Source organism: Ciona intestinalis, unplaced genomic scaffold, assembly GCF_000224145.3.
Source record: "Ciona intestinalis unplaced genomic scaffold, KH HT000095.1, whole genome shotgun sequence".
In the NCBI taxonomy this organism is placed as follows: domain Eukaryota; kingdom Metazoa; phylum Chordata; class Ascidiacea; order Phlebobranchia; family Cionidae; genus Ciona; species Ciona intestinalis.
Genome location: NW_004190417.1, coordinates 121,382 through 142,665, shown reverse-complemented (window position 1 = coordinate 142,665; position 21,284 = coordinate 121,382). Strand labels below are relative to the sequence as shown.

The 21,284-nt window shown below is 31.9% G+C and overlaps 1 protein-coding gene across 1 annotated transcript in view; it reads left to right on the top strand.

Annotated features, from left to right (window-relative positions):
• LOC100178140 (titin) overlaps positions 1-21,284 on the top strand; it is a 45,125-nt gene that overhangs the window by 17,888 nt on the left and 5,953 nt on the right. Inside the window, exons 29-74 of the mRNA XM_018815617.2 lie at positions 20-205; positions 771-848; positions 909-1,118; positions 2,110-2,187; positions 2,282-2,470; positions 2,691-2,768; positions 3,023-3,214; positions 3,274-3,351; positions 3,580-3,768; positions 3,841-3,918; positions 3,982-4,170; positions 4,224-4,301; positions 4,369-4,557; positions 4,625-4,702; positions 5,389-5,571; positions 7,390-7,467; positions 7,612-7,800; positions 8,355-8,432; positions 8,495-8,662; positions 8,739-8,816; positions 9,049-9,234; positions 9,304-9,381; positions 10,054-10,239; positions 10,572-10,649; positions 10,898-11,086; positions 11,142-11,219; positions 11,302-11,487; positions 11,562-11,636; positions 11,803-11,988; positions 12,711-12,788; positions 12,872-13,063; positions 14,669-14,746; positions 14,808-14,996; positions 15,093-15,170; positions 15,674-15,856; positions 15,967-16,044; positions 16,098-16,277; positions 16,746-16,823; positions 16,904-17,110; positions 17,320-17,479; positions 18,179-18,309; positions 18,553-18,700; positions 19,223-19,347; positions 19,541-19,700; positions 19,763-19,893; positions 20,212-20,359. Coding sequence (XP_018671162.2) covers positions 20-205; positions 771-848; positions 909-1,118; positions 2,110-2,187; positions 2,282-2,470; positions 2,691-2,768; positions 3,023-3,214; positions 3,274-3,351; positions 3,580-3,768; positions 3,841-3,918; positions 3,982-4,170; positions 4,224-4,301; positions 4,369-4,557; positions 4,625-4,702; positions 5,389-5,571; positions 7,390-7,467; positions 7,612-7,800; positions 8,355-8,432; positions 8,495-8,662; positions 8,739-8,816; positions 9,049-9,234; positions 9,304-9,381; positions 10,054-10,239; positions 10,572-10,649; positions 10,898-11,086; positions 11,142-11,219; positions 11,302-11,487; positions 11,562-11,636; positions 11,803-11,988; positions 12,711-12,788; positions 12,872-13,063; positions 14,669-14,746; positions 14,808-14,996; positions 15,093-15,170; positions 15,674-15,856; positions 15,967-16,044; positions 16,098-16,277; positions 16,746-16,823; positions 16,904-17,110; positions 17,320-17,479; positions 18,179-18,309; positions 18,553-18,700; positions 19,223-19,347; positions 19,541-19,700; positions 19,763-19,893; positions 20,212-20,359 — 6,250 coding nt within the window. The remainder of the gene's footprint in view (positions 1-19; positions 206-770; positions 849-908; positions 1,119-2,109; positions 2,188-2,281; positions 2,471-2,690; positions 2,769-3,022; positions 3,215-3,273; positions 3,352-3,579; positions 3,769-3,840; positions 3,919-3,981; positions 4,171-4,223; positions 4,302-4,368; positions 4,558-4,624; positions 4,703-5,388; positions 5,572-7,389; positions 7,468-7,611; positions 7,801-8,354; positions 8,433-8,494; positions 8,663-8,738; positions 8,817-9,048; positions 9,235-9,303; positions 9,382-10,053; positions 10,240-10,571; positions 10,650-10,897; positions 11,087-11,141; positions 11,220-11,301; positions 11,488-11,561; positions 11,637-11,802; positions 11,989-12,710; positions 12,789-12,871; positions 13,064-14,668; positions 14,747-14,807; positions 14,997-15,092; positions 15,171-15,673; positions 15,857-15,966; positions 16,045-16,097; positions 16,278-16,745; positions 16,824-16,903; positions 17,111-17,319; positions 17,480-18,178; positions 18,310-18,552; positions 18,701-19,222; positions 19,348-19,540; positions 19,701-19,762; positions 19,894-20,211; positions 20,360-21,284) is intronic.

The following is a 21,284-nucleotide window of genomic DNA, read 5'->3' as shown; positions in this document are numbered from 1 at the left end:
AACCAACTATATGTTTTAGGTGCCTATTATTACAATGTGAAATACACAAGCAGAGATCAGAACGTGACATTACATAACATCACAAGTTACCCAACAATTGCATTGATTGGCTTGCTGCCTGGAATTTATTATGATATTGAAGTTACCTCTATAGGAAACCATAATAGGAGTAGTTTGAAAAGCCCATTAACATCTGTTCAAACAGGTAAATAACACAGGTAATTATCATAAAGTATTGATCGTTGCACCTAGTTGAAAGACTTGGCAAGCAGAAGAAACAATAACACATGTGTAATTGCAATCGACACGCAGTGGTTACATGCACAATGTGCCCAATAGTTATAAACTTTTATTCTATGTGGGTGGGATCCTTGTTGATGACCTAGGATTTGTCCCCCCCAACAGTTTGAAAGCCTATTTAGGTTTTCCAGGCTTTATCTACAACACAGTCCCCAAGTCCATCCATCACACACAGTAAGTCTTTGACTAATTCTGCAACTCATGTCATCGACCTCTATTCTCAACTTTGCGACAATGCATTGGTGGTTAGGAGTAATGTAAGTTAAGTGTCTTGCGCAAGGACAGCTACGCACATCAGTATCTGTATCAGTGTCGATCATTAAACCCGATACCTTGATTACGATACAAGCACCTAATCCACTGGGCCATGGTGCTGGACATTAGATAGGTACTTCAGTTTTGTGCGACTTCTTTATTTTGATTTTCTTTCTATGATATGAAACACTAACTTGATTGTCAATTTTTTTCAGTTCCCCTTCCCCCATCTAATATTACTTTAACAACAACAACAACAACGTCTATATCATTTAGGTGGCCTCGATCTGAAGGTAAATTAATTAGTGGAATTTAAAGAATAAAAACAAAAAAATAAATCTGTTTATTTACAGGGGCGGGAATGTATTATTTGAAAGTTCAGCTTTATAATGCGTCATTGAATGTTTATCAATTTCAAACTTTATTTGAGAATTCGACTACAAGTAATAATTTCAACGTAACATCACTTAGTCCCGGCACAACATATTATATCACAATTGCAAGTGTCGCTACACAACTGCGTCAGTTAAGTCCAGCTGTTGCCACATTGACTGAAAGTACATGTAAGTGTGTTCTCTTTATGTCTTTTAGTTTCTTTGATGTTTAGGTTTAAGGTGAAATATATTTAAAAAGTTAAACAAAGAACATTTAAAGAATTATGAAACTGTATCCTCACGACTTCCATAGATTGTTGTTAATTGTTTAAAACACGAACAGGATATTTGGATATTATGTGCTAAAGGTGTCCCATCATTCCCCACCCTACTATATATTTATTTTCATTTAACATAATAACATTAGTTTTAGTTATTTGTATGGCAAATTGTCAGTTTGCACTAGCTCATTCCTCGTTCTAATACTTAATTTATAACAGACTCGCTAGGCTTTTTAAAATAAAATTTACAGCAAGTATCTTAGGACATGAGAACACTAAAGATAAAAATAAAATGTAAAATAAAGAAAAATATGATAAAGCATATATGACATACTTTTTCTATACTAATAAAGCTGAAACATTGATCGTTGAAAAATTGAATTTTCTTTAGCTGTTTAAAAACTAGATGTGGTTTTCTAAATTTTGGTTCAAAACTATTGATAGTATTTACTCCAGCGATTCCATATCACATAAATTATTTAGGAACTGTTTTAATTTTTGATAATTCAGTGGTACTCTTGATTACATTTGAACATCTGTATCTATGCAACTTTCTTATTTTTTAATAAGCTACATCAATAGGTTTTAAGCAATAACCTCTTTATATTGTAGCAGTTTTAACAACAGTCAAAGTCAAGAAGTTATTGTTATGGTATCTGTTATAATAATAGAATACATGAAAAATTATAATACATTTTTATAAAATTATTTTAAAAAAATGAAGATAAAACTAAAACTGCTCCTTTGGTAAATGTATTATTGGATTAATCCTATGGCCATAACCATTAATTTGAAATGAACATTCCATCTCAGTGTGTGTAGAAAATACATGTGTAAATAGCTGTTTTTGATGAAAATCATGCATGACAGCACTATTAAACAAAACAATGTCTTTGCAGTGCCAAACAATGTTCAACAAGTAAGGGTTACTATTGTTACTGAACTTTCAGTTTCTTTGGCCTGGATAGAAAGTAAAGGTACTATGTTATGTTTATTGTTAATATTTATTCTTGAATTTGTAGTTTATTATCTTTTTTGTTGGACACATGTTATTGTTTCCAATTTATTCAGGTGCTCTTCATTACAATGTTCTATTAAAAAATAATGAAACAAATGAAGTGGTAAATTATATTTCTTATAAAAGTAGTATATTTGTTGATCAACTTTCACCTGGTGTGGTGTATGTCTTTGTTGTATTCTCTGTTGGTGCAAAGAATCGAACAAATCCTAGAGGAAGTGAATTAACCGTTGTACAAACAAGTGAGATCATTTTAATAAATTGTGAATTTTTTTATATTTTTGCAACATTTGTTTAACTCTTAAAAATTGTGTGCCTTTACGGTTCTTTTTTGCATTATATAATTTCTTTTCTTTGTTTGTTTTAATTATAGATCTAAAATAACTGTGTTATGTGTTTCCTTGTAAACAAACAAAAATAACGTTCCACTTTGCGCAACATCTAATTACTTTTTATGCTCAGTTCCTTTAGCACCGAGGAACATCCGAATATTGTTGGTTGCAACAGATGAAATTACTGTTGGCTGGGATGACACTCATGGTAACTTTGATAAACATGTTTTATTATTAAGTTTATTTTTTGAAATAGAATCATTGCCTTGTTAACAATAAATAATCTATCGAATAATGGTTTCAGAGTCAAAGTACGTTTATAATGTATCCATGCTGTCTTTTAAAAGCATGTTTATGTAATAAGTATTTTTCCTTCTGGATCGCACCTAAACCATTTAACCTACAATTTGTATGTCTGCATGTTACTTTATGCTATGAAGAAAGACTGTATTATTTTTTTAGGTCGTTCGCATTTTATTCTGAGTATTTGGTTTTATGGATCACCGGTTGACAGTATTAGAGATATAGTTACAACTGCAACAAATGCTACATTCACTGGTTTGATGTCAGGCAGTAGATACACATTTTATGTTCGATCTGTTGGTTTATACAATGTAACCAGTAATACAAGTCAACAAGTTTCTCAAATGACAGGTTAAATTGTTTTATGTTTGAATTTATTTCAAACAGACAACTTGATTTGATATTTTTAGATCCATTACCACCAACCCACCTGTACATCAAAAACATTACTTTTAGAAGTGTCAATCTTGTTTGGACACCTGTGAGAGGTACTTCATATTTCACAGAAATCATGCTTTGATTAGGCGGCATACTTGGAAAAATATTCCTAATAGCCTTGATGTGTGTTTTTATTTTTTGTGTGTCCGTAGACGAGCACTTCGCGGTAATTAATTTAAGGCAGTGGTCCCTAATGATTCGCACACTGAATTTCACTGCATTTATATAAATTAAAATACACATATTTCTAAAATTAATAAATGTATTTAATATAACAGGGGCAAGCTCATATGATATTCTATTCACAAGTATAAGAAGTAACCACACTCTTGAATATCATTCATCAATGTTTAATACAACATTCACTGGATTGCAATCTGGAACACATTATGATGTCACAGTATTTTCAATTGGAATCAACGGTTTTAAGAATAATAATGGAAGTAGTAAACAGAGATTTCAAACAGGTCACTTATTTTAACATGTTTATTTTTTTAAATAGTATTGAGCTTAAAAACATTTTACTTTTATTTAATCAGCGCCCCTGCCCCCACAAAATCTGCTTGCTTTAAACATCACATCACATTCCATGACATTAATGTGGACAAGTGTAGTAGGTATGTAACAATTATACAACGATGCAACTTTAAATTGTTACTGTAAATCATGTTTGATTACAGGAGCACATTCATTCCAAGTCAACATACATCATGTCAGTAACAAGACTGTATTTTTTTCTACAAGTGTTGTAGTCAATGAAACAAAGTATACTGTGTTATCTGATCCTGGAACAGAGTATATATTTAATGTAGCAGCCATCGGAGATAATGCTATCAGTGAGATCTCTGAAAGTATTTATTCTGCCACAAGTATGCTTTGTAAAACTTACTTTGACTACAGTTTAACTTATTAAATACTTTAGTGCCTGATGCGGTTACAGAGATTTATTTGGTAAATGTGTCAATCAATCAAGCAACAGTACAGTGGAAACCAGCTTCTGGTTTGTCAATTTTTAATTTTAGAAACTTCTATTAAAACCAGCATTAATAGCTTGAAATATACCTTAGGTGCACATAGTTATATGTTGCGGGTTACCAATCTTTATAGAAACACAGTTCAAACGGTTCAAACTAAACAAATTCATGCAACTGTGACACAATTAAGTGCTGGAACTTGGTATGAATTTAATGTTATTTCTGTTGGAGCAAATAATATGACAAACTCAAACTCTCATTATAATGCTCGTGGTCAAACAAGTAAGTAATATTAATTAAAAGCTATTTTTGTAATATTTATTAAATACATTAAAACTTTATATTTTAGTTCCTCATGCTCCAAGTCATGTCGAAGTAACATTAATAACAACAACCTCAATTGAAATGTCTTGGAATTCTGTACAAGGTATTCACACATTTATTGGCAAGACTTTAAAACTTTGTAAAAGAAAAAAAAATCAATGAAAACAATAAAAAAATATGTCACATTATTGCATGTTTACAATGTTGTCCTTGGCTTGGATATTAAAGGGGCATACCAACGAAAAATCAGAATTTGTGTATTGATAGATATGCTGAAATCTAATAGAAAATCCCATGCACACTTTTTTTCTTTATAGTTAATTTTTCACTTTTCTTCATATTTAAATGTTCATTATGTCCTATTAGTTCCTACTGTACCATTTTTTTCGTTTTATAAAAGTCAGTTTTTCATGTTTAAAAATATGCTAAATCAGCATAATCTGGTACGTACCTAGGTTCGATCGAAAAGTTAAAACAAAATAAAGTCTATGTTTTACAATTTTTTTATATATCCTTAATTTTTTCTTTGAAGAAGCGTTTATTATACTAAATCAAAAATTAAATATTTGAATTTTCTTTAGTAATTTTTTTTTACTTAAGCGTTTTTTTACGCAATATTTTTAAAAGCGTTTGTTTTGGCAAACTTTGATGGTACCTTTAGGTTACATTTGAGCATATCTATCCATATACAAATTTTTAATTATCGCTGGTATGCCCCTTTAAGTGATGTGTTGGATCAATACAGCCAGCCACCATATAAAGTTAAAGAAAAAGAATATATTTTATAAGGTGCTGCAAATTACACCATCATGGTGATCCATATTAATGACACCATTATTGTGACATCATCACTGGTTAATTCAATGACATTAATGGATTTGGCATCTGGCACAAGTTATGATATAATGTTAAGGAGCGTTGGTGAAGAAAACCAGATTTCATTTGAGAATTTTACCTTTCATGAAACAACACGTAAGCTTTCTTTTAAATTTTATAGTGTTTTGTTTTTACAATAATATAGTAGCATAGGGAAAGATGGGACACTTCATATAGTACTGTGGGGAAGATGAGACACAGCACATATTGCCAAATATTTCCAAAATCAAAATAGATGGGGGTTTTTAAGTAATACCACGAATTAAAAGTATCATTTTTTTATTAATTGAGAACATTTTTAAAAAATATAAAACACACGAAAAGTTATTTATCAATTCCCACTACAGGTGAAATTTTACAAACTCGAAAACACACAGGATAAGATAGGACAGTTAAAAATCAGTGTTAATTTTGATTAATAAGCAAATTTATTATTAGGAATGCATGCAAATAACACAAAATAATACTGTAAGCTTTGAAAATCAAGTTTAAACATATTTTTCCATCACGGCTACTTTGGTTTTTAACATGTCACCTACATTAAATTATTGTATAAAAATTGGTATTGTTTGAACATCAAGTGATAAATATTTTATCTTATAAATGTATATGAACTTGTAATAACCGAAAATTGATTATAACTATTAATAAAGATTACATTTTTGCTACAAATTGGGTATTGTTACACTGTTTTTTGTACAAGCCACTTCTCCTAAACTATTTCCAAGTGCAAATGACTGAATTTTTTCGAATTTGTTTACACTGTTTGTAATTTAGTCTTTACGTGCATCCTAGTTAAATGTCCACATGTGTTGTAGTTCAGCCTTTATGAGTGCCCTAGTTTAACGTTCACGTGCGTTGTAGTTTAGCGTTCATGTGTGTCCTAGTTTCTTACAAGAACATGCATCTTTCCTAAGAACTTGCTGACCAAAAAATTTTCCTGTTTTATAACTTGCAATATTTTAAATACAGGTATTAATTTTGATTATTACCGATCACTTCGTATGTTTCGCTATAGTGCCAAATATCAGTAAAGTATCGGTAACAGCTAAAAACATCGGTATCGGTGGAAAAAATTGATATTGGTCGGTCTGTAATAAATTATTGAATTAAAAGCAAACCTTTTAAAGTTTGGCAGTTGAAACCTACAAAACTGCAATGTGGAAAAGATTAAATCATATTTTCATTTGTAGTATTTTGCATTAGTAGTACCGACTGTGCTAGTTTCTTTGCCATGTAAACTTTATATAGATTGCGTTAAAACGATATTTTATTGTCATTAGCTCAAATTAAATCATATTGATCCCTGCCTAATTTTCTCATGTTTTTATCTCAGTTTTTTCACAAAACTAAAGCGAGTTTTATGGGACAAAATCAAACTGTACGAATTATTCAAAGTTGTTTAATGAAGCCATGAAACCAGTTCATTCGCTCACACTCGCTAACTATAAAAAATCATCGGCTTTACTTATTTTACTATGAATTAGCGCGCATTAAAAGTTAGCACCTTACCATTTCGCAATTTTTACTTGTTTAAAAAACATTGTTTTTGTTTTACATATTTTTTTTAATATTTAAAAACACTAATCGGCTTTGACACTATTTTCCTGATTATCAATAAATGGGGATTCGAAAAAAAACTAAAAAAAAGTCTTGTCTGACAAAGTGTCCCATCTTCTCCAACCCTACTATACAGATCCTGGGAACTTTGTGCTTAGATTTTATATAATAGTGGTGGAAAATCTAAATCTTAACAATAATACCAAAACCTTAAACATGTGATGACTGGAAAATATAAAACTTAAAAGTTGCAACAAAAACATTAGGTTGTGTTTATGGGTTAACGATTTTACTCTGAATTTGTTGATGACGATGTTTTTAATATACACAAATTTGAAATTTATTTTATCCTAGTTCCATCTTCAGCGTCGAATATCAGCTTTGTAACAATTTCAACGAACTATGTTTTCATGACATGGGATCAACCGAAAGGTTTATATTCATTTTAACTTTTTTCAAATTGGTATTACCTTTAAATTTTATATGTTGTAATTTTCGTTAAACGTATTTTTGTTACATTATTTTCACTTTCAAGATTGTACTATAAACATAAACAACACTTTTACCATTCTGTAGGTGCTGTTGGATATATTATTCAAATAAAAGATGTAAATATGAATCATTTGTCAAATGTCTCCACGGATAAACCTAATGTGACAATTTCTTCACTCATACCTGGGACATGGTACCAATTCATAATTTTCTCTGTTGGAAAGGATGTGAGAATCAACCAAGTTGGTAGCAATCCAGTGTTGAAACAAACATGTGTGTGATATTTAATATTTGTTTCTTTTAGAATACTAAATACTATGTATTTACTGTACTTAAAACAAAAAATCCTTACAGGTACTTAAGTTTAAACATAACGGAATGTAACTTGCTTTATCCTCCCATGGCTGGAAACAACAGTCACTATAACAAGTGTTTTGTTTCATACTTCTTTCCTAGGAGGTTACTATGTATCTTACTTTGTGGTTGTTTTTGTAACGGGATATTTTCACTCTTTCTGTATGGCTGATAATTTGGACAATTCATTAATGACCATTAGTTTGAAGCAATTGTCGTTATGTTTTTCCCAAGAACACACGGGCCCACAATGATACCAGCGACGAGTCTTTAACCATTGATAAAAGATATTTGCGCCAACCCCTTTACCACGGCATCGGATTAAGAATATTAATGTTGTACGCCTTTTTGACACCCCTGCAAACACACTCTGTGTGCTATTGAAAACACTGCAAATAGTGTATGTGTGTATAATTATATTCGAGAATACCTAGATTTTGGTGAAAACCTGTAAAATATTTTTTCTTGTTTAGTGCCATCAAAAGTTTCTAATATTTCATCGTCAGAAGTTGGAATATCCAGTTTTAGGTTAAGTTGGAAAAATATAACGGGTAAGATTTCTAGAATTCTTGTGTAAATTTACTGTTTATAAAACAACCATTTGGTGTTTCAGGATCGAGTAGGTATGACATCACAATACACAACAAAACCTTTCATACAAATGATACTTCATTACTGGTTAGCTCACTAAATCCAGGATCTGTTTATGATGTCACAATTGTAGCCATAGGTGAAGAAAATAACTATGGAGAAACCTCAGCTACTTACACCATCCACACATGTGGGTTCTCTTTCTTTATTATCAAGTTTTACTATATGAGATATTTATAAGGTTTATAAACATTTTTATGGTTTAGTACCAAATCCTCCTCAACAACCAGATGTCAGTAATGTGTCAACAACAAGTGCATTTATTCACTGGCAAAATATTCAAGGTTTGTGTGTAAGAAGTAACTGCTAGCTAATAATCTAGTTGTACATAACACTGAACGGAAGTATTAAGAAAACCATTGCCAACAAAATCGAACACTAACAGCTGACGCCCAAATTGGGCCAGGGTTATAAAACACACTTGGTGCACACTGGCACAACTGTATTTGTCTCTGACTTATGATTGTATTCATTGTTTTTTTGTTATACTAAATATGAATGTAATTTTTAACACAGGAGCAACAGCATATATGCTTTGTGTAATGGTTGATAAATTGAAAGTGCAAGAAATAATCACAAATGAAACAGAAGTTACTTTAACTGACCTATCACCTGGTACCATATATGGACTCACTTTGTTTTCAATTGGTTATAACGGAGCTTTAAACACACAGGGAAGTTTAATAACCATGCAAGAGACAGGTAACATCTAATACATAACACTATTACTTCTTTAACCAATAAGAGACATAATTTAAACTGTTTTTTTAGCACTTGACATTCCAAATGGTTTGTTAGTAATCCAAGCAACAACTACTTCAGTTACACTATCATGGAACAGTGTTGAAGGTTTGTGCAATTACGTATTTAAATACTTTCCTTTCAATATTCCTGCCAATAATTTGCCTAAAACAAGGAAGCTTAAATGACGAAGCCACAGATTTCATTGGTTTTATATCAGTCATCACATGGCCAATATAGCAGCAACCAAAATAATATTAAAGAAGCTTTGTGGTAGCAGTAGATTCAACTTCTCTGAACTCGTAAACCAGTTTATCTTGTTGTTTTTGTTTTATTCTCTGCTTTGTTGGTTTCCACACACCTCACTTATTAAACCTCACATCTCTTGGTTTAAACTAATTCATTATCCCACATTTTAAATTTTTAAATGAATGTTCAGATTTAAAACCATCTAATTAGCGAGTAGGTAACAATTACTTTGTTAAAATGCGATACTTTCAAAATGTGTCTTTAACATTAAAGCCATTTAATTCAATCAATTCAATATTTTATACTGAGAATAACCATATACATCTAAGCACATTTAAAACATTACCATTGCCCAAAATTCATGTTATTTCGATTAGCTATTAAAACTTTTTAAATATCACGTAAATAATAACATTTGCCCTTATTCGTTTAATAGCTGATTCCGGTGTTGTTTAAGACGTATTTACACATCTTCTTTATCGAGGGTATTATTTTTCACTGGAGCTTATGCTCTTTTGGTTTACTTTATAGGTGCTTTGTCTTACATAATTCAAATTGGAAGTAATGCCACCGATGAAAGCGTCAATATGACATCACAACTACGCACAGCAACTGTATTTGGATTAGAAAGCGGCTCTTCTTATTGGTTTAGAGTGGCTGCTTTGAGCCAATCAAATAGCTCAAGTCAAGTTTCAAATAGAATTTATGGAAGTACATGTAAGGATTGTGTGTTTTCAAAAGCATTACCATTGTTGACATGTGTTTCCTTGACATCTAATTACCATAGCTGTAACTTAGTGGTCATTCAATACATTGTATATGAAAAGAAAGGCAAAAATGAAATTACCTACCAAGTTGCCTTCTTGCTAACTACCCAGAAGGCATGAGGTGTATTAAATCTTCATACATGGTGCACAGTAATACACTCGAGTGTTATCTCATCATAAAAAGATGAATTAGTGAAAATGTTTATCAAAACTGAATTTTCACTGACCTTTTCTTCATACTTACTATCATCATAAATTTTTTCTTAAAACTTTAAATTTTAGACACCGAGCCACCTGGTGTAGTAGAAATATATGATGTTTCAACAACAAATATTACCTTGATATGGCAAGCTGTGCGAGGTAAACTTTAGCATTATTATATTGTCATTAGTTTGATCACCCATACCAAATATAAAGCCCAATTTTTTTAGAAAATACCTTTTATAAAAACTTTTAACAACATCTATTTAAAACATTTCATGTTTTATAATAACATGCAAAGATTTTTCTGAACCATTCATCCAAATCAAACGGGGACCCACTGTATAGTCACATATATAGGTTAAGAAGCACAAATCTTAGACTAAAATGTTTTGTTTTGGTTGAAGGAGCTTTTGCTTACTCTGTCACAACGAAACAGATTGATGCAAACATTAATGTAACCACCATCACCAATTCGCCCAATGCAACATTAACTTCACTCTTACCCAGCACTTGGTATATATTTACTGTTTATTCTATTGGGAGGAGTGTGGGTATAAACACAAACGGAAGTTCGCCGGTAATGCAGCAAACAGGTACAATCGTTTACATTTTACAGTAAGATCAAAGCAAACTACAATTTGTTTTTAGCGTCTGGTGTGCCAAGAAATGTTGAAGTGCTTGCTGTTACCGATTATACAATCACTGTAAGATGGAATCCAGTGGAAGGTATTGTAGCATGATATGTATAAAGCCACTGCATTAATGCACAATAATAAATTTGATTTGGAAATTTCAATTCTGATTTTAGGTGCAGAGAGTTATGTTGTGAAGATTCGATCTGATGATGTCAGTGTAAAAAATGATGAAGTCAACTCGACAAACACGACCATGTTAATCAGCTCACTTCTACCAGGAAACAAATATCGGTTTACAGTAAAATCTCTATTTTATGAGATAATGAGTAATGAGAGTCATGAGGTAGAGGGGACAACTCGTGAGTACCCGCAAATCTAAAACTGTTTTGCAAAAGTGTTTCTTCTATTTTAATTTTTTCTTCTTTATATGTAGTTCCTGTTTCACCAAGAATAATTCATATTGTTTCAATGACAACCTTAATACATCTAACATGGGAGCATACAAAAGGTATTCATGCATGATATTGCATAATAAAACATTTTTCAATTTATTACAAATTTGTAATTTAGACAACAAACAGATTTCATTACTGCATAAAAAGTTGCTGATTGATATACTATAAATATAAAACAGCACAAATTTTAACTTGGATAACGGTTATCATTTAATGCAGGTTCTATTTATTATGCAACAACCACCACTGAAATTAATTCATTAGAAAGAGAAGATATCACTTACACAAATTCCATTTTTCTTGCCAACCTTCTTCCTGGTCGCTTGTATAACATCACAGTCTTATCTGTTGGCATTAACAACCAAACTGCTCTCAACAGCAGTGAAATATTAAGGATACGAACAGGTACGCACTTTTTGTTACCTACTATACCTAGAGGTGAGTTTGTACTTCAGATTTGTTTTCAAATCTTTAAAGGTTTGACCAAGTCTCGCCTAATTGGATTTTTTAATCAAAGCATGGCGACTAGATCAAAACTTTGGTTAGGAAGTTTGTGCAGTATTACATTATCTTTAAATTCATATGCTTATTTTTTCTGCATTATCATAAAATTGATACCCTCATAAAAAATCATAGGTTATCAAATATTTTAGAAACAAATGGAGATATAAAAATTTATTGTATTACAAACTTAATCAGTAGGTAAAATTCTTTCTTTTAATGTATAATTTGTAAAAATCTGCATTCTAAAAAAAATTAAACCTTTGATATGTTTATTCTGAACCACATACTAATTGCTGTATGACCAATATTCATTCCATTTAGTGAGTTTAATAACTTGTGAGCTATTACCACCATAAACACAATTTCAATAACCAAAAATATTGCACGTCTAATAAAACCATTTTCATAATGACTTAAAAGAATTCACTGTGTTTGAAGGATAATCGCTTAATGTTTATTAAAAGAAGGCAGGATATCAGTAGAAAAAGCTATTCCAAGCCATACTTTTGTAGAAATCGTCATCAATTTTCACTTAAAGTGATTATTGATATTAATCAGTATTGCATTATTCGGTATTCTGTAATATTTTGCTGTTATTTTTACTTGTATTTTATTTATTGCAGATCTACAAACCCCACAAAATTTAAACGTAACTGGAGTTACTACAAACTCATTTCATCTAAAATGGGACATAGTATATCGTGAGTTCAGCTTACATAGACATTTTTAAAATAAATTTGCAGACAAAAAAATAAAATTGATGAAATTGTTTTTTTTTATTTAGAAGCAACTTCATACATCATAAAATATTATGAAAATGTCACATTAGCTATTTCATATGAAAGAATGTCAAGTGATCCAGAAATAGTGATCAGTGGTACAATCCATCCTGGCCGTGAATATATCGTCACTGTAATGGCTGTAAGTGATCATGGGATAATGAGCAATGAGAGTCAACCAATAACTGTTTATACAAGTAAGTTGACCATTTTCTTTTTAAGTGTATATTAGGTTAGGGGAAGATGGCAGCCTTAAGCATATTGTCTAATATGAATTGATGATTCAAATTTGCAAACTACAAAATTTCTGCCATTAATATTTTTATGTCCGAACTCTGTTGGGTTTTGGGCATGTCAACATTTTCGGGCTTGCTGTTCACCAATGGTTTTGGCGCGAGTACTGTAGCGCCGTGGTTCCCAACACGTGGGCCGCGACCCAAAGTTGGGTCGCCTGATAAATTTTTTGGGTCGTTTGGTTTTGTCAGTTTGTCATAGTTGCGTTTAAATTAAATGTAACTTGCCTTGATTATTTAGCCTGCAGGTGCTTGAAAACTGTTTGGATATTTGCTTTTTAAGTAAAGTATACAAATGTTTGCAAACAATGCTTTGTACGCGCGTAAAGCAACGCCAAAACTCACCGATAGCCAGCGAGCACAGCCATAGCTCATTAGTGATNTGATAAACATATTATTGTCTGAAAAAGTTAATGCTTTTGCAGTGCTGCTTGTTAGGAGTTAGTGGTTGGGAGTTAGGGGTTAAGAGTTAGGGCTGGATTAAGCAGGGCTTTAACTAACATAAAACACTGCACACAGGATTATAACGTACTGTAACGTACGTAATATATCACTATTGTGACGTAACATACCGCTAATGTGACGTAATAAAGCGTTAACCTTACACAGGTCAGGCAAATTACGGTGACGAAGCATGTTTTCGCGCATTTTTAAGATTAATTTTAGACACGAACACCCGATTTTTTTTGCAAAAATAATAAGACATTTAGAAACCAAAATTGTCACTGACCACCAGCTAAAGGATTACCCGTTTGCAATGCAATCTTGTATGGCTTTTAAAATTTTACGACAATATGCTTGGGTCGCAAGATTTTACCGAACTGAATTTATTTTTAAAATGGGTCGCCTTAAAAACGAGTTGGGAACCACTGCTGTAGCGCATGTCGTGACATCACTGATTACGCACAAGGCATCTTTCTTTCGCACATCCTTTTATCTTTGTTTCACAATACTCTTTGTTTCATATTATCAGCCACTGTTTGCAGATGTTGTGTACGTGTCGTATTGCCCAAGTTAGTCTTGTATTATAGTGATTATCTTGCTATTTTTATTCTTTTGTGATAAAAAGATGATGGACCTAATACATGACATTTGGGGCTAAAACTTGGTTTTGCAGTCACTGCAAGTAAAGGCAACCTACCTCGATTTAACATATCACGAATTTTGACAGTAGTCTGTTGCTTTATGTTTGGCCAGCATTCCGTAAAACAAAATATCGTTCAATGGCACTTGATAATAAAACACTGGGTTGAATCATTAGTTTGCAGTTAAACTATGTGGCAACTTGCTACAACTTAACGAAAGTAATTGGCATTGCTGCATGCTTTGTGGGGTCATGGGGGGATTAGTGATAATATTGTAAAATTCTGTTTATGTTGGTATAAAATATATTCGACCTATGAAAAATGATTTAAACAAATGCTCTTTTTCCCTTGTGTCAACTTGCCAAACCTTACCATACTTGTAATTGGCTTTACTCACGAATATGATGTATTTTAATTTTCACAGTGCTTGAAGCACCATCTTGGTTAGTTGGCAATAACGAAACTTCAAACAGTGTGAATTTAGTGTGGCAGCAGGTCTACGGTTGGTAATATGTTTATTTAACTTAAATGATCTCGCAATGATTAAACCATTATTTCCTAAGGTGCTTCTGCTTACAAGGTTGCCATCACCAGTGAAGGTGGCGAACAATATACTAATGTGTTAACAGCAGTGAATATGAAAGTCATCAGAAATCTTCAACCTGCCACGTATTATTCATTTAGAATAAAATCGATCGGTACCAACTCACTGTCGAGTGTCGGTTGGAGTCCCATAATAAACACCATGACAAGTAAGCTAAAATCAAATTAAAACTCGAGTCTTATGAAAAACTTAATTTTAAAATAAACTGATAAATATATTCTAATTTCTGTTTTTTCATTTTTAGTCCCTCTCGTTCCAAGTGGAGTTAAAACAAAAAATTTATCCTCAAGTTCATTTACACTAATATGGAATCAAGTTTCAGGTAAATCCTAACGGTCCATGAAAAAACAAAAGTTAATGCCTTAATATGAAATGTAGTTTTCTGTCACAAAGCAACATAAGAGCACAATCTAGCATTTTAAAGTCAAAGTTTCGCTGATAATCTGATGCAATGTTATCAACATTTTTTTAGTTTTGTGCTTTATATTAGTAATAAAAAACAATCCTTAGTAATATAGCACGTATTAAACTTTTTTAAACCTTAACAGATGTACAATAATGTTATGAAATATGTATGTTAAGTCTTTCATCAAAATTCAAAATGTAATGTTCATAGTTTTATACCAAGTTTAAATTTTTCTTTAGGTCATTTTACTTTGATAATCATTTTACCTGCAAAATATGAATTTGATTGGGATTGGAATAGATGTTTCAGATTAAGTTATAATTTATTGGTTTGACTATAGCGTTGTAATAACTAACCAACCCATGTTAAATGCTCATACAGTAAGCATCCAATTTTAAGCATAACTTTAAATCACCAAGGTGCCTCCAGTTATTCAGTCCATGTGTTTCAAAATGTGAATGAAATATTTTTATCTTATTTGGTGGAAACAAACAAAGTTGAGGTGATGGGTCTTGCACCAGCAACACTCTATATCTGTCATGTCAGAGCCACCAATAGATTAAACATGAGCAGTGATGTTGCAAATATTCTTCAGAGGACAGGTACGTCTTGTTAGTAATTCAAAACTGTAAGAAAAAAAAGAGTTTTAATAATTTATGGATGTCAAGTCTTACAACATAAGTTCTAAAATCTTAATTTGTTTTTATATTAGCTCCATTACCACCCACCAATGTAGAAGTTCTGCTTGTTCGTCCAAATTTGATTTCAATTTCATGGAATGCAGTGAATGGTGAGTAAATAAAATCTATGTTTACTTCATCAACTTATTTATTTCTATCACAGGTGCAACTCACTATAAAGTTAACATACTTTCTCCATTCACAAACCTTACTGTTGTAACCAGGGATACAAACTTTACTTTCAATGAACTTAACTATGGGACAATGCATGAAATATTCTTAATATCTTTGTCTCAAGAAAATATAACAAGTCGCCCAAGTTCCATCATCAGACAACAAACCAGTGAGTATATCACAATGCCACAGAACAGTGTTTGGAGCCCTAATCTAGAGAAAATAAGTTCAATGCTGGACGCTACTTCCACTGTGAGTGTATGTGTAGTCGGGCATGACAATTATCAACCATTGCTCCAACCCAGTCATCACTTGTGGGTTGTTGAAGTTGTCAGTCCTACATAAAACAATGAAAAAATCGCCCAAGAAATAATCACCCACAAAGTTACATATATTAACACAAGGTTTATTCATTTGGCACAAAACAAACAAAATATTAAGTAATAAATGAAGAAAAGTTTTTTCACAATTTTGTTTCAATTAGAACGATACATGAATGCTAAATTATTTGTCTTGTTACGCTTTTAAAACAAATAATTGTATATACATTTTATTTATGGGTGTATTATAATAACAGTTCATTGTCAATATATATATATTATGTCCTTTGTTCGTATAACGGTATACATGCATACAGTGCTCCCAATACCACGAAATGTGAATGCTACTTCATCTAATCTTTCTTCGATTCACCTTACATGGAATCCAGTACAAAGTAAGTACCAAAAAATGTTGCGCATCTTATATTACAAACTTTAATTGAACTTCAAAGATTTCTAACAATCAAGCGTTTAGATGCCAATCATTACAAAGTGTATGTGTCGAGGTATGGTGAAAACTTAAGCACAACTATAAACCTTGAGCGATCGATTGACAGAGTTTCAACATCCAGTGTTACAGTGCATGACCTCACACCAAGGTTAAGGTACTTGTTTCAAGTAGCAGCAGTTAGTGTGGAAGGTTTGGAAAGTGACCGGAGTTTATCCTTTATTATGGAAACATGTGAGTAAACTACTGTGTGCGTTATTAATATATTGATTTGCTGCCAAATATATTATAAACTTAACCCGTGCCTGTTTTGTATTTTAAAACTTTCATGGTAGCACATTTGAGCATATCTATTAATACACAAATTTTGATTTTTCGTAGCTATGCCCCTTTAACTTCAGGGTTTATTTCAGTTGTGTATGTTTAATTATTTTACTTCCAAGATGTTCCAACTCCTGTTCTTCCAATATCATCATTACCTCTCATCGATGCAAGCAATATTTCCAAAACATCTTTTCTTCTTCATTGGAATGAGATCGAACATGCTGTGTCATACATTGTTGTTCTACGCAGTTATGAAAATGTGAATGAAATAGAAGTGAGGTAAGAATGTTGTTTGTTGGTTATTTCCTTCTTTTCGTTGTTTTAACTAATTTAATTTTTGTGATCATATTCGAACGAATAAATGAAAAATTATTGTTGCATTAACTTATCATGAAAAACACATCCCTTACACAGTTTATAATATTTAGATTTTTTACCAAACTGAAAAAACAAAAAGTTATTTGGATTAATTGGTTGGCATCCCTGACTTATGTTCTAAAATAATAAAATAATACCTGGTTAAAAAAAATGATAAATGTGTCGGGCAAAACACTTTACAACATTGCTTTAACCCTGTGATCACTAATGGGTTATTTAAATTGTAAGCCATACCAATAAAAACATGGAGGACATAAGTCAGAGTATTTACATGGTGTTGGGTTGAATCAAATCCCAAGTCCTTGACATCACCCACTTAAAAAACATAAGTTAACAGTGAACTTTGGGCGATTTTGAAACTACATTTTCCACAACTTAATTAAAACTTAATACGAATCTTACATAAACATTTGAGCAAAACCAAATCAAATTGCGACTAAGTAAAGTTCTGCTTCAAAGCTTTTATATACAGGCAAACATACAAATTAAAAAGTAAGCAAAATATTGTCTATTTTACTAATTTTTACTTCATGTGGCGGGAAATAACTTAATTTTAGTCTAAGGCTCTAAGTATTAATACTACAATATATATTTTTTCAGTGGAGCCAGAAACACCAGCGTTATGATCCAAGGAGTTAACACAGATACTTATTTTAACATCACAATAAAAGCGGTAAATGTTCTCGGTGAAGCAACAGCTGAAAGTTTCCCTCCTACAATGATTAAAACTTGTAAGTCCTTCTTTAAATGTCAAAACACCTATGCTGTAAAACATTTAAGTCTATGATCACTTTTATTAACTGACTAATTAAATACACCATAAACCAACATAAGTGCTAAGAAGGCACAAACTGCATGTAATTGAAAACCTGTCTTTTATTGTCTCACCCCCCAAAATATAAATAAGTTATTGGCACAGTCACGGTAAAATGTTATAATATGCAAATTAATTTGTTGTTTAATTTTCCCTCTAGTACCGCCACCACCACTTGCTCCTATAAATCTTCGAACAACTTCAGTAGGACCCTCGTTTATAGAAATAACATGGGACCTTGTTTCTCGTGCGATGTATTATGTTGCAACAATCACTGAAGAATCGACAGGATCAAGTCACATTTTAGAGTAATATATATAATTTTGCTACAAAGCTAAATATAACTCTGAAAATTCCTATGCAGGTTGCATTTGTTAGGGTTAGTATAACTAAAAAAGAAACATCCTAGTCAGTTAAAAGCATATGTATGTTGCAAAATACATTTTGAGTTACTTTATTTAAGTTTGAATGAATGTAACTTACTTTATCCTCGCGTGGCCGGAAAACGACAGTCGTTATAACACGGGTTTAACACCTCGTGCCAGCTTACGAGTTACCAAGTATGTTACTTTGTGGGTGATTATCTTTTTTTTGGATTTTTTTTTTTTTCATTTTTATGTATGGCTGATAATTTGGACAACCCATTAGTGACCACTGGGTTGGAGCAATTGCCGTTAAGTGTCTTGCTTAAGGACACATACGCCCACAATGGTAGCAGCGACGAGCCTTGGAACCCATTACCTCTGGGTTAGAGGCAGGCTTGCTAACCACTACGCCACGGCGTTTATATATTCTTTTTATATTCATATTGAATATGTTTACAATTACAGAAATATTCATGGAAATTCAACAGTCATTACAAGAGTGCAGGTGGCCTTATTTTATACCATCACTATCACAGCTGTTGGAGAATATGAGAGTTCACCCCCCAGTGAAATATTACGCGTACAAGCAAGTAAGCTATTTAATTGTAGCGCAACACGTTTTTTGATGCAATTCCCAGTCAGGAACTAATTGCATAGGTTGTTAACTTATTGGCCGGGTCTGATATGGGAGTTTAGACAATTTATATTTTTGTAAAATTTAAAGCTATGTTATGACATTTGGCTTCAATGGGTAAACAAATTGTTTTTTTTTTTTGTAATTAGAGTTCCCAACACCCGTTATAAGACGAAACTTTGGAAATTCTACAATTCGTGCTAGTAATGTAACACACTCATCTATGGTGTTAAGTGTGGAGAGGGTAGACAATGCTGTTTCTTATGTCATTGTTGTAAAAAATGGAATTACTCAAGTAAAACGTATTCAGTAAGTTGATTTCACACTACAGCTATGCACCAATTATTTACAATTTAACTGAAACTTTGTAGAAATGTAACAGCAGAGAACCCTACATTAGTATCTGGTTTGGTTTATAGCACAGCTTATAACATCACGTATTTTGCAATTGGTCGTGACAGTGAATATTCAAATGAAAGTGATCCAATAACAATAACAACCTGTAAGTAGAAACATTCCAACTTTTTACTGGTTTTATGCCCAAAATTTTTTTACTTCTAATATTTTTCATATCATGGAAAAGCAGTTAGGCCTACTTAATGATAATTTTTTTTTTAATGAATGATATAATTTTTATCACCAACTCTATATTACTTTTAATTACTAATTACCAAAACAAAGCAAATTATTATTGCCATTGGCAAATGTTGATTTAATAAATAAAGCTGTGTTATAGTTTTCTTTTCTTCTAAATTTCCCCATCAGTGTGTCTATATTCTGTTGATACAGTTTATTGACCTAAATTCAATTATCCAAACAGCTGTAGTGGTTCCAAGCCTTCCACGTGATTTTCAAGTAGTTGACGTGAATTCACAATATGTTAATATCACATGGAAGCCATCTGAACATGCGATCGGATATCAAATCCGGGTAGAAAACCAAAGAACTGGTCGAACTAGAACATACAAGTGAGTTGTTTCAATGACACATTTCTTATTGATGTAAGTGCGGCAAGTCTGAGAATCAACCGAATTAATACAAATATGAATATTGGGCAAAATTAACACATTTTTATATATTCAATTAAATTGAAATGTGAGTGGTCGATTTTGAATACTTCTCCATTGTGACGGACCAGAACTAAAAAAAATATTTTTAACAATCTGCAAGTTTTAGTTTTACAAGAAATTTCGCAACTTTTCGCAAAAAATAAAACATTTCTTTTACTGGAATTTAGCTTTCTGGAAAAACCTGTAAAACAATAGCCATGATTTAACTTTTTTGGTATAAATTCCTCATCTTGCAGTAATGAGATTCTGGATGTCCAACACGCTTTTTATTATTGCGTTTGACGCACAGAAATATAAAAGAATAGAATGCGCATCTCCAATGTCGGTAAAGGAGAGAAGTGATACACTCTCTCTTTTTCACAACTCGTTCCCGTTTACTATAGTAGTCAATGGAAGCCAGGGCGTTTTATGTAGCCTTTTTTCGTTTTTTGACTTAATTTAAGTTTATAGGGAAAAATAACTATTTCCAAACATATATATATATCTAACAAACCGTTTGTTTGAATGTTTTTAATTAAATTTATAAAATAATTAATTTTCCTAATAAAGCGCTAAAGTGTAAGCGTTAACCTACCAAAAACTAAACTGGCCTAATAAACTTGAATAGTCAGTGTAGTTTTTAAAATAAACAGCTAAAATATCACTGAGCGCCTATCTTTTACAATGGAGACCAAGCGCAATGGGAGTTGGCGGTTACGTGAATAAAAAAAGAATATATTACGGTTTTGGGCAGTTGCGCGTTGTACTCTTTTTTATTTCTGTGGTTTGACTATAGTCCATGAGTTTAATTTAGATTGGTGGGACTTTCTGATCAAAAGAAAAC